The sequence below is a fragment of the Acanthopagrus latus genome, chromosome 12 (assembly GCF_904848185.1).
Source record: "Acanthopagrus latus isolate v.2019 chromosome 12, fAcaLat1.1, whole genome shotgun sequence".
Taxonomy (NCBI): Eukaryota; Metazoa; Chordata; class Actinopteri; order Spariformes; family Sparidae; genus Acanthopagrus; species Acanthopagrus latus.
In genome coordinates, this window is record NC_051050.1 from 97,357 (window position 1) to 115,190 (window position 17,834).

General features: G+C 46.1%; 1 protein-coding gene across 5 annotated transcripts in view; it reads left to right on the forward strand.

The window, feature by feature from the left end:
* LOC119030483 (interferon-induced GTP-binding protein Mx-like) overlaps nucleotides 1-17,639 on the forward strand; it is a 21,123-nt gene extending 3,484 nt beyond the window's left edge. For 3 of the 5 annotated variants that reach the window (XM_037118113.1, XM_037118114.1, XM_037118115.1), the window contains exons 3-4: nucleotides 11,336-11,546; nucleotides 17,114-17,639. In XM_037118113.1, the coding sequence (XP_036974008.1) occupies nucleotides 11,336-11,546; nucleotides 17,114-17,365 (463 nt within the window). In that variant the 3' untranslated portion in view covers nucleotides 17,366-17,639. Of the gene's footprint in view, nucleotides 1-11,335; nucleotides 11,547-12,658; nucleotides 15,327-17,113 lie in introns of all 5 variants that reach the window. The other 2 variants (XR_005078288.1, XM_037118116.1) reach the window with 2 other exon arrangements.
* The last annotated feature ends 195 nt before the right edge of the window (nucleotides 17,640-17,834 follow it).

Sequence of the window (17,834 nt, forward strand, 5' to 3'; positions counted from 1 at the left end):
CTCTTTTGTAGAACTTTGGGCCTCTCAATCCTGCTCCTCAAGGGCCTTTTAGGCCATTAGCAGGCCTAAAAAACAAAAAATTATAAAGTTAGAAACAGTTATGTGGTACCACGGTGATCTTTGCATCTTTACTTTCCTCTACCCCTCTCTATCTTCTCAAATCTCATGGGGGGGTCTCAGTGGAGACCCAGAAAATGTAACCCACAGGGCACTTCTAATCCTCCTTTCCTTCAATGTCTGTTGTCTACATGTATCTACACTACTCAAGCTATTGGGAGGCTAACTTGGACTACTCTACATCCTAAATATTTATATGGATTAATATTGTCTTATATATTAAAAATACATAATATAGCTCTATGTGTGTCCCCTGATTCTTTGGGTCTGCTTATTCTTTGTGTGTATGCCTAGTTATTGATTTTTAATTCCTGATGTTTCATTCGATCTGACACAGATGATACTGCCACACACAAAAACAGACTCAAAGTGCTTTATGAAATTCTTGTGTGTGCATATATTTTTTATGTGTGCTCCTATTGCTTGTGATATATTGCATGACATTGATGTGTATATAGGTACACTGTGATTGAATGTATATATTGTATAATACACTATGATAATCAGCACTTACTAGGACTCATGACCCTTCGGGAACCTTTTTACATCTCCAATAGTTGGGGAGCAGATTTGTGTCTGACCTCCCTGTGGGCGCACTCTCTCCCTCCCTCCCTCTATTCCTCTCTGTTTCTTCTCTTTTTCTCTTCTCCCCTCCTCCTCCTTCTCTCCTCCCCCTCACTGTTCCTTCTCTCTTCTCCCCTCATCTGTCGCGTCTTCTTCCCCCCCCCCCTCTCTTCAATGTCCTACGGGCCACACAAATACAAAATTGTTAAAACAACAAAATTGTTAAAACATCTAACCACATAAATCCTTGTGTGACAATAGGCAGTGTGAATGTGTGCAATTCTGAGCAGACCTCTGCACCAGTGCACTGAACCCACATCAGTGGCGATGTAAGAACTAATCACCCTCTACCTAACCCTAAAAAAAAACCATCAACGTATGGAGGACGCGTGGAGAGAAGTGCGCCATGGGCGCACACGCCAACGGACCTATGATCCTGGCTGGGATCGCGTGAGAGAGAGGGGGAAGGACAGTGCACCTCCCATGCCACTTCCGGCACGGGCTCAGTTCCCCTTACCTAACTCCTAACCCTATTAAATAATGAATAAAAGATAAATAAATAATTAATTAAAACCATACCAACCTATTATATACATGATCGCAGACAATTGATTAAAAAATATGTTAATTCACAGTACCGTTTATATGATTTAAAGACATAAGTTTAAATACATACATTTTATACGATTAAAAAGGACATTTCATTATGATTTTATAACATTTGAGCTTAAAAAAACCCAAAAAAAGACAGATTCTATACTCATTTCATGGCCAAACCTGCAGACATCCAACACAGAGGATACGTAGGAAGGGGGAGGGCCAACATCCGTAGAGGACCTGGAGGGGAGGTGATAAAAGGAGGCAGGAGGAGAATTCTTCATTCCTCCTTTGACTCTGGAACAACACTTACCTCTGTCAGCTAGATAACAACAGTCAATTCGTTCATACAGTGTCCTAGGCCTGAGGAAGACCAGAACCTGGTCGAAACGTCGCCGTCCAGCACACGCTTTTCTGTTTTTTCACTGCTCAAATGAAGTTGTTTTTTTTCTTTTACAAACAATTCATTTGTTTTGCCCCTTTAAGTTTCTTTTATTCATTCATTTAATATCATTATAAATATAAATATAAATATAAATAAATAATTAAAACATAACGGCACAAGCATCAATATTTCATTACATACCAACATATTATAACAACAAACATAATACATATCACCTATAATTACTTAAATACACCGTGAAGAAAAACAACATCAACGTATGGAGGACGCGTGGAGAGAAGTGCGCCATGGGCGCACATGCCAATGGACCTACACTGCAAAAACTGCCGATCTAACCAAGTGTAATAATCTTATATTTAGATTAAAAAATCTAATTAGTCTTGTTTTAAGTATAAATGGATTATCTAGTGCTGACTAGGAAAGATCATTTGACTTAATTCAAGTAAATGTCACTTGCCTGGTCTTGTTAAGCATCTTTGTCTTTTTCTGATACAGGAGACAAGTCTGGAAACATCCACTTCAGGTCTATAGAAACCTTATTTTAAGCACTAGTATGTCCAGACAAAAACATCTAATTTCAAGCATCAGCTCTGTGGTTAACATTTTCCCAGCTGGTAAAGTTGCATTCAAACAGTGAGGCTTAAATTGTTTACATCGCTTTTAATGACTGTCACACACATTTCATTAAGCAAGAGGGATGTCTATGTACAAATGCCTTTTTGGTTTTTGCATACAATTTTAAAAAATGGCAAGAACAGTATTGAACAAAGAACTATATTTCTTAATTTCTGTGGTTGTGATGCTTTTCAAATATCACACCAAACTGTTACAAACAATCCATGAAACAGTACACATGCAAACATGAACAGTTCTTACACAACAAGTATGGCTGAGTGATATAGACAAAGTCACATATCACAACATCTTTGACTGTATGCCTCAATATTGATATTTATGTCATATCACCACATTAATCTCATTTCACAATACTAACATATTGATAGATTGCCCAGACATACTGGTAACACCAAGAGACCTTATCACAAGCTTAAGAGCTCATTTCCAGAACATTGTGGAGGTTGTACTTGATTGGAACACACTGGTGGTCCTTAAAGGTAACTGCATAATAAGCTGTAAAATCAACTAGCTTCTCAGCATCAACTACCTCTGTGGCTTGTGCAAGATTAGGGATGTCTACTTCATATGCAAGCAAATCTTTGCTGAATCCCAAAGTGTCATAGAGTTGAGATTCAAAGCAGTACAAATTACTGTTCACCAGCCAGATATCTTTGATTAGCCCAAATACTGGTAGATGCTGGTCATTAACACCACTGATTATCAATGACTTATGACTTGACTTGTTTCCATTCAGGATAAGCCATTTGAGTGGCACAACAGTTTGCACATCACTAGTATCAATACCAATGTGGTCTCTCAGTTTTAATAGCACATATTCTGTGTTCACCACTTCAGATGTTGGGCCCAGTTCCTTCTCATTTGAAAAAATTGGGTGTTGCCTTCCATTCACATTGTGAGAGCATTCAAACCTCTGATTGTGCTGAACTAATGTCTTACAAATGTTCTTAAAATTCAATTTTGAAGCCCAGCGTTTAAAAAACCTGTTATATTCAAACCTCATACACATGTGTCTAACCATAGGACCCAAAGCCATAATGTGATGGAAAAATTCCTTTTCATTATGGGTTGATGAATTTTTAACTATTTTGTTGAATCAAATGTATGTGTGCTGCTTTCGGTAAACTTTCATACACTTACAGCCAGATAAACTCCTCTTAACATCAAGACTCTGAAGACTGGATTCGACGTCCACAGGTTTAATGACGTGTAAGAAATTTGTGAAACTGAAACATACAAAACATAGCCCAAAATCAGTGCTAAGATAAGTAATAATAAGCTGGTAATCTCATAAGATCATTCTTGTACATGAATAAATGTATACGTTTGCAGAAGCATGACAAGTCACACATTCAGGTTAACATCTGAGCTCATAAGTTTGTGCACGACGTGCCTCATGTAACCTGCGAGCTAGCAGTAACGTCTGCATGTTCTAGCATTAGCAAACCTTAAATCTCCGTCTAAATTACACAAAAACGAACTACGGAAGTATGTAATTACAAAATAAGAAGTAGCACAGTAGATACATACCAACAATGCTATCTTTGGGCTATAAAGAATGCAAAATACACCTGGGAAGAATGCAAACTGCAAGACGTTCATACAACGTGGGAAACTCTTCAAGTGTAAACATTTTCTTGCCTACGGAGGCTGCATTTGGACAAATAGCGCAGGAGAAATTAAGGTTCTCATAGGAGAGAAACGAGAATTCTAATACATGTTCCTGGAACCTCAAATGAAATGAAGTGAAGTTGTAAATATACTGTAAATAATAATAGTATCTTAAGCTTGACCCTATTTATTATTATTATTATTTTTTTTAACCCATAACAACACACTCCCCGCCTGACGTGAATACGTCACACAACAAACAGTCCATCATTACTATTGACTTTTATCTGGAGGCAGGAGGAGCACTAGTTCATTCACTGGCCTAAGGAAAAGAGAAGTCCCTTCTGGTCTGATGATCTTCACTTCAACCTGGCGCACTTTCTCGTCTTTGCTGGGGAAAGTCTGTGTCACCAGACCAAGGGCCACTCATTTCTGGGTACTTGGCTATTCTTGAGCAGAACAACACTTCCAGGCTGAATGTTGGGGTGCGAGGACTGCCATTTCTTGCGGGCCTGAAGTGTAGGGAGGAACTGCTTCCTCCAGCGGTCCCAGAAGGTGTTGGACAGATGCTGGACCTGTCGCCACTGGGACTTGTAGAGGTCCGCAGCTCCAAACTCACCAGCGGGAGCAGAAACGATGCTTGACTTCTGCGTGAGCAGAGCAGCTGGTGTGAGAATGAAGGAGTCGTCGGGGTCAGTTGTCACAGGAACAAGGGGCCTGGCGTTTATGATCGCTGCCACTTCTGCCATGAAGGTCACCAATACTTCATGGGTGAGCTTGTCTTTCAGCTTGAGAAACATGGAGTCTAGAATTCTTCTAGCGAGTCCGATCATTCTTTCCCATGATCCACCACAATGGGATGCATGTGGCGGATTAAATGTCCATGTACAGCCCTGTTCTGTCGATGTTTGACGGTATCTTTAATTCTTTGCTGGCACCTACGAAGTTCGTGCCACGGTCTGAGCGTAGGTGCTTGACTGGCCCACGCACAGAGAGGAAACGCCGCAGCACATTAATGAAGCTGGACGTGTCGAGGGACTCTATGACTTCTATGTGCACGGCTCTTATACTCATGCACGTGAAAATCACGGCCCACCTCTTGCTTTGTGCGAAGCCACCTCTGGTCTTACGTGAGGAGACGGTCCATGGCCCAAAAACATCTAACCCGACACTTGTGAATGGGGGGTCAGAGGACAGACGATCAGCAGGCAGGTCAGCCATTTTCTGGATGCTGAGTGGGGCCCTGAGTCGTCTGCAGATTACACAGTGGTGGATGATGCTGCTCACCTTCTTCTTCATACCAACTATCCAAAGGCCAGCTGCACGGACCGCTCCTTCTGTGTAGTGGCGGCCTTGATGGTGAATTTTCTCGTGGTGGTGTCTAATGAGTAACGCTGCGATGTGATGCTGGCCAGGGATAATCAAGGGCGTCTTTTCACACTGTTGTTTCACACGGCCTCCGACTCTTAGAAGGCCCTCTGAGTCAACAAAGACATCCAGATTCCAGAGAGGACTTGTTTTTGGTATCTTCTCTTGTTTTTGGATGCACTTTATCTCTTCACTGTAGATTTCCCGCTGAACTGCTTGGATGATCACAGCTGAGGCTTTACTACATTCTTCAACCGTGAATTCGGCTTTGCAGTAATGCCATCCCTGACATGAGCTCTTCCTTTCTGGAGTTTTCTTGAAATGGCGGGCTATGTGAATGATCAGAGTGACTGCTCGTGTGAGCAACTTCCAAGTGGAAAATTTAGCGAAGCGCTGGGAATCAAGCTGTTTGGGCGAGGCTGCAGTGCTTAAGGCAGACACTAGAGGCCGGATGTCTGGGTCCGTGCCGGGGTCGACAAGGTCATTCGTGTTTTCCGCGGTGCTGGGCTCTGCCCTGGACAGGAATTCCGGACCACTCAGCCAGTTGGTGTCTTTCAGGTGGCCAGCATGTACAGACCGTGTTGCATGATCTGCAGGGTTCTGGTGAGTTGATACATAGCGCCACTGATCTGGATGGGAGGATCTTCGGATGCGTAACACTCTATTGCTGACGTAGACATAGAAGCGTCTGGTCTCGTTGTAAATGTAGCCTAAGACCACCTTGCTGTCTGAGAAGTAGGTTACAGCATCGACATGAAGATCTAGTTCTGCTGAGATCAGGTCTGCTAACTCAACGGCAAGCACTGCTGCGCAAAGTTCCAGTCTCGGCACCGTATGCTCAGGGCGAGGAGCGAGCTTGGCTTTTCCCATTACAAATCCAATCTGCTTGTTCCCATCTGCGTCTGTAACTTTTAAGTACGCCACTGTGGCGATGGCTTTAACAGACGCATCACAGAAAATGCACAATTCTCTTCTTACAGCCGTCGATGGTGAAATTTCTGTGTAGCGTCTGGGAATGGAGAGCTCAGACAGCTCGGCCAGGGAAGATTTCCAAGATGTCCAGGCATCCTCCTTGGCTGGAGGTAGCGGGGCGTCCCAGTCACCATTCTCCATAGTGAGTTCTCGCAGAATAGCCTTGCCTTGGATAGTGACAGGCGCAACAAACCCAAGTGGGTCATAGAGGCTATTAATGGTGGACAAAACACCCTGGCGGGTGTATGGCTTCATCTCGTCCGAGACGCTGAACAGAAAGCTGTCTGTCTGGAGGCAGCGGCACCGTGTCAGCTTCAAGGTCGAGGTCTTTGAGGTAGCTTGCATGATCACTTGCTGGAAACGCCTCCATCACCTCTTTGCTGTTGGCTGCGATCTTATGTAGTCTCAGATTCGACTTGGAGAGAACATCCTGTGTGTTTTTTAGCAGGCTGATGGCGGCTTCGACAGTAGGCAGGGACTTTAGCCCATCGTCAACATAGAAGTCACGCATCACAAAGTGTTTCACATCTGGGTCGACGTGCAGCTCACTGGCTTGGACAGACTTGTGAAGGCCATGAATGGCCACCGCTGGTGAGGGGCTATTGCCAAAAACATGGACCCTCATACGATAGTCCACTATGGCCTTGGAGGGATCATTGTCTTGAAACCAAAGGAAACGTAAGAAGTTGCGGTCTTCTTCGCTCACCAGGAAACAATAGAACATATGCTCTATGTCGGCTGTGAAGGTGATGGCCTCTCTTCTGAAGCGAATCAATACACCGAGCAGTGTGTTGTTTAAATCAGGCCCAGTTAACAGCACATCGTTGAGTGACACACCGTTGTATCGGGTGCTGGAATCGAACACCACGCGTATTTTCTTAGGTTTCTTTGGATGATACACTCCAAATGTTGGCAAGTACCATCATTCTTCATTATCGCTGAGAGGTAGGGCTAACTCAGCATGGCCGTTCTTTAACATCTTGTCCATGAAGCTGAGAAAGTGATCTCTCATTTCAGGCTTCTTCTCAAGGTTGCGCTTAAGAGACATGAAGCGCTTCGTCGCTTGTGGCCTGTTATCTGGGAGCCGCGGGCGTGGACTCTTAAAGGGCAATGGCGCCACCCAGCTGCCGTTAGAGTCTTTACGTAGCCCTTCATCCATTATCTTCATGAATGTGGCGTCTTGAATGGAAGGAGCCACCTGGTTGTCGTCTTTGGTCCGCCTGAACACATTACACCCCAGGTGGTCGGCTTCACAGGGAGACTGGTCTTCGCAACATGCCGAGGGAGAATTAGTTATTTGAATGTCACTGAATTTCTCTTTAACATGAAACACATTGGGGCATGGAGCAAAGAGAGTTGGACGTTTCGGTTCTGCAATGTTCATGTAGAACGTGCGGATTGTCAGTGGTTTGTGGACATTACCTAAGCACACATTTCCAACAATGACCCAGCCAAGGTCCAATTTCTGAGCATAGGGCTGGTTGTGAGAGCCATTCACCTGTTTGCGGACTTTATGCACTCTGATAATGTCCCGTCCCAGGAGAAGCATAATGGGGGCATGCGGGTCAATGTCTGGGATGAGGTGTGCCACTGACCTCAGATGGGCATGGTGGAGCGCCACTTCAGGAGTCGGAATCTCCTCTCTGTTATTCGGAATGTCGTTGCACTCTATGAGGCTTGGCAATGAGGCACAGAAAGTTCCGTCCAGAGATTCCACTTCATAGCCACTGGCCCTCCTGCCTGTGGATTCCTTCACTCCAGCACATGTCCTCAGTGTATATGGAGCGCTCGGGCTTTCGTCACTGAACACTTCGAAGAACTGTGAGCGAACCAGCGACCTATTACTCTGCTCGTCTAATATTGCATACAGTTTCACCGCCTTCTCTCTGTGGCCAGCTGGAAACACTCTGACAAGGCATATTTTGGAGCAGGAGCGGTCTGCCAACTCACCGCCGCAGACCTCTGTGCATTTTGTGGTGACCTGAGACGGTGGCGAATTTTCTCCATCCTCCCCGCCGTGCTCAGGAGCGGGGTCCGCCTCTTGGGTCCACGGTGCGGGTCCAGGGTGAAGCGCTGTGTTATGTTTTTCGCTTTGACACTCAGCACACTGGATGTTGACCGTGCAGTTCCTTGCAATGTGAGATGAAGAAGAACAACATTTGAAGCACACATTGTTTTCTTTAAGCAGTGTTTTGCGCTCTTCGATGGGCTTTTGTCTGAATGCCCGACACTTGCGCAGGGGATGAGGCTTTTTGTGTAACAGACATATCTTATCAAGGTCAACAGGTTTTGTTGGGGGCTCACCAGTGTTGGACGTAGTTATGGGAGACACCTCTGTCTTGTGGACGGCGACAGAGACCTCTTGCTGTCTGGATGGCTTCCAAGGGGCTTTCTCAGTCTTGGCACCCAGGTCTGAGTGAGTGATGAAGTTGAAGCTGGGATCACTCATCATGCGAGCCTGCTGGGTGACAAAATCAGCAAAAAAGGCAAATGGGGGGGTAAGGCACCTGGTTCTGCCGCTTGTAGGATGTACCAGCTGATATCCACTTCTCCTGGAGACGAGGCGGGAGTTTTTGAACTATAGGATTGACGCCTCTCGACGTATCCAGGAAGGAGAGACCAGGCAGGTCACCCTCCACTTTAGCAGAGTGAAGCTCCATTAGTAAATTGCTCAGTTTCGTTAGCTTGGATCCGTCTCGACCAGTTATCTTGGGAAAGCTGTCGATGCATTTAAACAGAGCATTTTCCATAGCTTCAGCAGAGCTGTATGTGTGATCGAGCCTGTCCCATGCCATGGCCAGTCCTGCTTCTGGTCGATGGACATGTATTGCTCTTATCTGTTCAACTTGCTCCGCCGACTCTTTCCCAAGCCATTTGAGCAGAAGATCCAGCTCCTCACTTGGCGTCAGGTTTAAGCCACTGGTTGCGGTTTGGAAGGAATGCCTCCATGCTCTGTAGGTTTGCGGTTTGTCATTAAACTGGAGTAATCATGTAGCCACTAGCTCACGACGGGCAAGATATTTTACAAAGTCATTCATGTGTGAGCTATCACTGTTACAGTTCGGTGGCATAGGATAGCGTGACGGATGTCCATCATAAAGTCCCGGTGTGAACTGGTGCACCGGAACGGCATGCTCATTCTTGATCCTGACGTGTGGGGCACAAGCCTCTCGACAATACCTGGTGGCTGGATCATGAGCGCCTCCATCAACGTCCTTGCAAGGCTGCTGCGAGGAGAGGTTAGGCGGAGCAGGGTTGTTTTGTCGTGGCACAAAGGGTTTGGTATCAGCTTGGAGATGTGGGGGTGACGGCGGCGGCGCTGACCTTGTTGCCATGTCACCATTACCACCTAACTGCAGCTCCGGTCCTCTTTCTCTCAGTTGATCAATCACGTATTGCTCTGTGCGCTGTGAGGCCACCAAGTGATCAGGGTCTGTGTTCAGCTCACAACTGTGTGACTCATTACTGTGAGACTCACCAGCATCTGCAGCAGCCTCCAGTACTACTGCTTCTGCGATGGCTGCAGCAGCTTCCTTCTTGTGCTTAAGTACTTCCATAGATGCTTCCAACCTAGCCTTTTCTAACTTCAAATTCATTTCTTCTTCAGCATATACCAGACGTGTTTTAGCTGCTTCGGCTCTTGCTCTTGCTCTGGCTGCTGCAGACCCCGTCGATGACGCACTGGACCGTCTAGAGCACCAAGCGTGGGAGCTTGTCCTCAGCGATAGGCGTTCGTCTGAATTTGCTGGCTTAGCAGCGCCCTCTGCTGGCCTGTTTGTCTGCCGGCATTCCTCAGTCGCCTTTGTCTCCACAGCGCGTGCTGATCCTTCCCCACTCATCGTCTACTGGCTGGCTGTGGCGAGTTGGCGGTTAGCTGCCTGAACTGCGATTTCTTTCTAGCTTGATAGCTGTTGTTTCACTGTGCTGCCTTCGGTAAACTTTCATACACTAACAGCCAGATAAACTCTTCTTAACATCAAGACTCTGAAGACTGGATTTGACGTCCACAGGTTCAATGACGTGTAAGAAATTTGTGAAACTGAAACATACAAAACATAGCCCAAAATCAGTGCTAAGATAAGTAATAATAAGCTGGTAATCTCATAAGATCATTCTTGTACATGAATAAATGTATATGTTTGCAGAAGCATGACAAGTCACACATTCAGGTTAACATCTAAGCTCATAAGTTCGTGCACGACGTGCCTCATGTAACCTGCGAGCTAGCAGTAACGTCTGCATGTTCTAGCATTAGCAAACCTTAAATCTCCGTCTAAATTACACAAAAACGAACTACGGAAGTATGTAATTACAAAATAAGAAGTAGCACAGTAGATACATACCAACAATGCTATCTTTGGGCTATAAAGAATGCAAAATACACCTGGGAAGAATGCAAACTGCAAGACGATCATACAACGTGGGAAACTCTTCAAGTGTAAACATTTTCTTGCCTACGGAGGCTGCATTTGGACAAATAGCGCAGAACAAATTAAGGTTCTCATAGGAGAGAAACGAGAATTCTAATACATGTTCCTGGAACCTCAAATGAAATGAAGTGAAGTTGTAAATATACTGTAAATAATAATAGTATCTTAAGCTTGACCCTATTTATTATTATTATTATTTTTTTTTTTAACCCATAACAACACAGTATGAACACCTAACCTCTGCCCTATATGATTGTAATAGAGTCACGAACCAGCCAAAACTCAGATAGAAAGTCGCCTTCTTGTCTCATGTTTTATGTCTGATAATTTTATGCTTCACACAGAGTCCCAGGTCATGCGTCATGAAGTTTTAACTTCATGTCTTGTGTCGATGAGAAGCCTGTCTGATTGGGATAGCTGTATGTACGTATGTGTGTAGCTTAATCACTGCTGGCACTGAGAGTGCTTGTCTCTTCCCCTGACCTTGTTGATATCTGTGTATAAATTGTGAACACTCCTTTACTCGGGGCTCATTCACTCAGCTCATGAATTTGACTGTGTGGTGAGTCCATCTGCAGATGGTTGGATTAAACTTACCGAAAAGACAGATCTGACTTTCCTCTTTTATTGACAGAAATTTCCACCACAATTTGGCGACGAGGGATGGGATCACTTCTGTGAGAGAGCGCCTTAAACTGCAGACGGTTCAAAGGGTACGCGGGAGCTCGGACTCCAAAACCTCAACCTCGCCATCAAAGGAGCAGAGACGTGAGGGCCTGACGCCTGAGACAAGGTGGCTCGCTCACAGCTGTGATCTACAGAACCATGTGGAAACTGTCTTCTCGGTAAGCCAATATTCAACAGACCGTCGGTGTGTGTGTACGTACTTGAATCGATTCTCGCCACTTTTGGGTGGGCGTGACAGACGTGTCAACAGGGCAGGTTTGGGTTTCGAACCGCTGTAGAATCAAGGAAGCTTCAAAAGGGTTTCAGTCCCTGTGAGTTATTCTAGAGAACTCCGGTTTGTGATAGAGAGGAACTGAGAGCCAGCGAGCACTGAGTTTTTCCTTCTTGGGAGTAGAGCAAATCACGTGGGAAATTGATGCCCGGATTTGTCCCTCTCTCTCGTTAGGGGGAAAGTAATTTCTCAAAGTGGGTCGCAGTGCCAAGGGCCTGCTCAGACACAGACAGAACTAACATTTAATTTCTTTCCTATGCATCTTTTTACTTTCTTTCCCTCCTCTGAGTGATTTTAGAAATTAGAAGGAAAAAAAAAAAAGGGTGCCGAACGGAAAGGGAGTGTGCATGTGTCAATTGTCTATCCCCAGTTTTTTTTTCTGTGTCAGTTGTTGAGTTTTCGGTTGCATGTGTTGATTGTTTGTCTCTATTGGGTTTTTTCCCGAAGTTACAGATTCTGCGGCTTGGGTTTTTATTAGAAAACAGTTGTCTAGGTCATTGCATTGCCGTTTATCCATTTCTTTTGTTGATTTTACCGCTCCTTGGTCTCATATCCACTTGAGTAAAAGAAAAATAATTTTAACAACGCCTTGTTTCCTTTAGAAATTTTTTATAATCAATTCGGGGGTAATAAAAACCAAAATGGGTTCAGGAAACAGCTAAATTCAGGGGGACAACGATTATCCACTCAAGCTGACCTCCCCTCACATTCAGTATATGAATGCCAATTACGGTAAGAAGCGTGTGGATCAACTTGATGTGTGGGTCCGAGAGTGTGGGTTTCCAAGTGCTGGCAGTTTTAGCACCAAACAACTTGCCACCTTAAAAAGCAAACTAAAACAAATGGAAAGGGAAAGCAAGGAGAAAAAAAGGGAACAGGGGAAAGAACAAACAGACATTTGAACCAGATTGGGAAGCTTTCACAAATTGCCAGGAGGAAGCTTTTCACAGGGATAAGAACAGGCAGGCAGGGCCAGCTCCTCTAACCTCTCAGTCTCAGTGTCTCAAACTAGATCCCGATCTGGACTCGGCTCTGGCTAAGTCGTCTGCACCATCTGCACCACCTGCACCGTCTGCACGCCACAAGAGGACTCCAGGGCCACCGGACGTGAACTGGGAACCAGCAGCTGGGATGTCCTCCGCGCCGCCCGCCTTCCTATGACACCCACCACCCGTCGTACGGTGAGAATTCCACCCAGGGCGGGCCAGAGCGAGGCGATCGCTGGTGGTTGAGAGCCTAAACACACCACCACCATATGCCACCGTCAGCCACAGCCCTCACCACACACGGAGCAACTCTGTGTACAACTTCCAGGCTCACATGGTGGAGGTGGCTGGGAGTGAGGGTCGAGTGCAGCTGGTTTATAGGCCTTGGACATACAGTGACATGAAGGACGCTGCCGCATCACTTCCAGACATCCGCAATGGGGGAGCGGAGTTTGCGGTTCAGCTCATAACCTTTTGCCGACAGTTCAAGCCCACCACTGCTGAACTGCAACGCCTGCTGATGGTTCAGATGGGTACAACATGGGCCCGAGTTGCGGGCGACTACCCCGTGGAGGACATTAGGGTAGAGAACTCTGACTGGGCCAGTGACGACAATTTGGCATACAGAGACATCAGTGGAGGACTATGTTACAGAATCAGACAGACCTTCCCTCTGAAATTAGACATGGGGAAGATTTCTGCCTGCAAACAACGTGACAATGAACTCTTAGTGGACTATCTGGTCAGACTCACTGCAGTCCATGCCACACACAGTGGCCTCATGAAGCCCCGAGTCATGGGAGGCATCCATGAAGTCACTCCCTGGGAGGCCCAGCTATGGGACCGCTTCATGAATGGCAAGAAGCCGTTGAGGAACGGGCCAACCACACGGAAAAGTTCCTCAACGACGAAAAGAACCGAAAAGCGACAGGCTTGACAGAAAGACTCCAACTGGCTCAGTTGGCATGCTACAAGCACCAAGCGAGGGGTCGCGAACGCCGACGAGGACGAGGAAAGGGACGCCGGGGCAGATTCAAAAAACGCCCTGGCGTCTGTCATAGATGTGGAAAAATGGGACATTGGCAAGACAACTGCCCAGAGAACGACGCAACGGACGACTGACTAGCTGAGGAGCCGAGTACAGTGACGGACGAATCTGGTTTTGACGCACAGGCTGGGGAGGAGAAGCAACCTATGCATCTTTCACGTGAGAGCACCAACACTGACACACACACACCACAAACCCTAAACCCTACACCGAAGATGAGTGCACGCTATCTTAAAACAGTAGGAGTTTCAGGCTCCCCAATGACAGAAAGGTACACTACTCCACTTGCATGCGAAGATGAGCTACAGGGCCGTTTTAAACACTCTTTCCTGCTTTCTAAACACTGTCCCGTGAATCTCATGGGGAGAGATCTGATGTGTGCTTTGGGTATCGGTTTAAGATCGACTCCGGAGGGGTTAGTGGTGGTTAGGGAAGCAGCCACATTCGTGAAGTATGGTAAAGAAGATCTTTTTTACTCATATCACTGGCAGCTCCCCCTCACAGCTCTTGATTCTGTAAATCACACCCTCCTGCAGACAGCCAGAGCATGCACAGCGCACACACGCAGACATGGTGAGAGCACAAGACCTTCAGTGCACAGCACACATCTCCCTCGGTCCTGATACGAGCTTTGAAAAAAACTGGTGCAGGGAGAGACACGGACAAGATAAACTGAGGCTTGAGTGGTTGTATTGGAACGACAAAATCTGTGTTGCTTCTGTAACCTTGATGGATTCCCACTCGCAGCGTTTGTTCTCGGTACCGAACTCTGACCCTCACATTCCATTGATCAAACCAAAGGGGAAAGGGTGGCAGGAATTGGGACCATGGACCAGGGCATGCAATGGTGCAACAGGTTGGACACAGATGTCCGATCCACATGTTGAGTATCACCGCAGTTTGAGAACATACAGAAAAAGGCTTTCAGCTGTAGTAACTGCAGTACGATCTGTCGAGCTCATACCTGACACAAAAGGGGATTTCTCAAAATTTGTCAGGACAAATAAGGGTTGTTTTGATTCTTTTGATGCTTGTCATGAAAGATTTTTTGTTGATGACGTCACTGAGGTACCAGAGTTCCGAGTCACCAACAATTTTTAACGCAGCACTGCACGACAATTTGGATTCTTTAAAGCTGCCCAGCAATAGTGCACTGTTGACTTATGTGGATGATCTGTTGATTTGCTCTCCTACCAGAGAAGCCTGTGTAGCAGACACAGTGGCCTTGCTCTCCCATTTGGCTGATAACGGACACAAAGCAAGCCCGTCAAAGCTGCAGTTTGTCTGTGAGAAAGTTGTTTTCCTAGGTCATGTGATCACAAGGGAAGGGAAGATTCTCTCTCCCTCCAGAATAGCTGCAATCCAGTCTATTCTGAGGCCTCTCACCAAAAAGCAAGTAATGAGTTTTTGGGTATGACGTCATATTGCAGACAATGGATCCTGAACAACGCAGAAATAGAGGCACCATTGGCAGCAATCGCCCATGGGAAAGGCCTCAATGTGAACGACAAAGTTGAGTGGACGACTGACGCTGACAAAGCATTCACTGACCTCAAACTGGCCCTGCAGTCTCCCCCGACTCTGGGCCTGCCCGACTGCTCACGACCTTTCACCCAGACAGTCGACGAAAAGGGTGGGTACATGACTTCCATATTGCTACAAGACCACGGGGGCTGCAACAGGCCTGTAGCGTACTTTTCATCAAAACTTGATTCAGTGGCGGCAGGCTTGCCTGCCTGCCTCAGAGCAGTGGCTGTTGCAGAGAAAGCAGTGATGGCCTCTCGAGACATTGTAGGGTATTCTGATCTGACACTGCTGGTACCCCACGCTGTCTCCTTGATTTTGCTCGAGCAGAAAACCTCTCATCTCTCAGCTGCTAGGTGGCTGAGATACAACACCATTCTGCTAGAGCTCCCAAACATTACTGTGAAACGATGTACAGTTCTTAATCCTGCTACCCTTCTTCCCACAGCTGAGAGAGGCGCACGACTGTGTAGCTAACTTTAATGAAGTCTGCTCTCCCAGATCTGATCTGCAGGAAGTGCCACTTCAGAATGCAGACCTGGAACTGTTTGTGGATGGCTCAGCATCAAGGGAACATTACATGACATTGTTTTAGCTGAACCTCTCCCCTCAAACTATTCCGCCCAAGCTGCAGAGCTTGTAGCCTTAATGAAAGCATGCACATTGGCCAAGGACAAGTCTGTTAACATTTTCACAGACAGTCGTCATGTCTGGGGAGTTTGTCATTCATTTGGCCAAATTTGGGCAAACAGAAAATTCCTGATGGCTTCAGGAAAGCCAATTGCACATCACACATTGGTTGCCTCCCTCCTCGATGCTCTGCTGCTACCAAAACAAATCGCTGTCTGTAAATGTGAAGCTCACACTAACAAACCCGACTTCATTTCACAGGGAAACGCCAGAGCAGACACCGCTGCGAAGACAGCAGCTAAGCAGCGACTAACAAAACAATGTGTTGTTATCCCTGCCTCACCACTGACACCTTTCGCAGATCTGCAGGAACTACAAGCAAAAGCCACTCCACAGGAGAAGGCCAACTGGAGGCAAGCTGGTTGCGCTGTCAAAGAGAATGTTTGGTATGGTCCTAACAACAAACCGTGCTTGCCCAAATATCTTTTTCCTCACTATGCTAAGTTGACACATGGACGAGATCATGTGTCAAAAGGGGGAATGATGAGTGAGATACAAAGACATTGGTTCACAAAGGGCTTCTCAGCCTTCTCCCAAACTTTTTGCAAAAGGTGTGTGATCTGTGCCACAAACAATGCAGGGGGAGGTCTTCGGACGCAACAGGGCGCCCATCCATCCCCTAAAAGACCATTTGATCATTTACAAATGGATTTCATTGAACTAACACCTATTTAGGGAAAGAAATGCTGTCTCGTGGTGGTCGACATGTTTTCTAAGTGGGTGGAAGCTTTCCCTACATCCAAACAGGATGCGGCAGCAGTTGCAAAAGCTTTAATCACAGAAATCATCCCACGTTGGGGAATTCCAGCTAAAATTTCCAGTGATAATGGCACACCTTTTGTAAATACAGCTCTGAAGAGTGTGGGGGACTACTTAGGTATTGACCTAAAACAGCACTGCGCCTACCACCCAGCAAGTGGAGGTGCCATAGAAAGAGAAAATGGCACCCTGAAAAACAAGCTTGCTAAATGTTGCGAAGAAACAGGTCTGACATGGACCAAAGCCTTGCCAACCGTCCTCATGCACATGAGGGCTAGAATCAGAGCTAAAAACAACCTTAGTCCTTTTGAAATCTTGTTTGGTTGACCTCTGCACACCGGGATTGGGCCCGGCACGAGACAGCTCCCAGGGACAGGTCAGTGTGAGGATGAAATGTTGCGTTATTGTGCAAACCTGTCCTCTGTTCTTTCTGATATTCACAAACAGGTCAAGGACGCTCTGCCTGCCCCAGCAGCCCACAAACTGCATGATTTGGAGCCAGGGGATTGGGTCGTCATTCGGGATCTCAGGAGAAAGAACTGGAGAGCTCGCAGATGGAACGGGCCATTCCAAGTGCTTCTGACCACGGAGACGGCAGTGAAGATCACAGAGAGAGCCACCTGGGTTCACGCCAGCCACTGCAAACGGGTTCCAGAGCCAGCAGACGACACTTCACAGAGTGTGCTTATTGTAGAATAATCATGACTGATGTTTGAGCATGTCTTTTGAGCTGTGAAAAGAATCTGTTTTCCAAGCTGACTTGATTTTTTTTTATCCTTCACTATTACTTACGAAGGAATTTTTTTTAATCTAGTCTGTAGTGAGCATAGTATGCTCAAAGAGAGGAATTGTGATGGAAAAATTCCTTTTCATTATGGGTTGATGAATTTTGAACTATTTTGTTGAATCAAATGTATGAACACCTAACCTCTGCCCTATATGATTGTAATAGAGTCACGAACCAGCCAAAACTCAGATAGAAAGTTGCCGTCTTGTCTCATGTTTTATGTCTGATAATTTTATGCTTCACACAGAGTCCCAGGTCATGTGTCATGAAGTTTTAACTTTATGTCTTATGTCGATGAGAAGCCTGTCTGATTGGGATAGCTGTATGTACGTATGTGTGTAGCTTAATCACTGCTGGCACTGAGAGTGCTTGTCTCTTCCC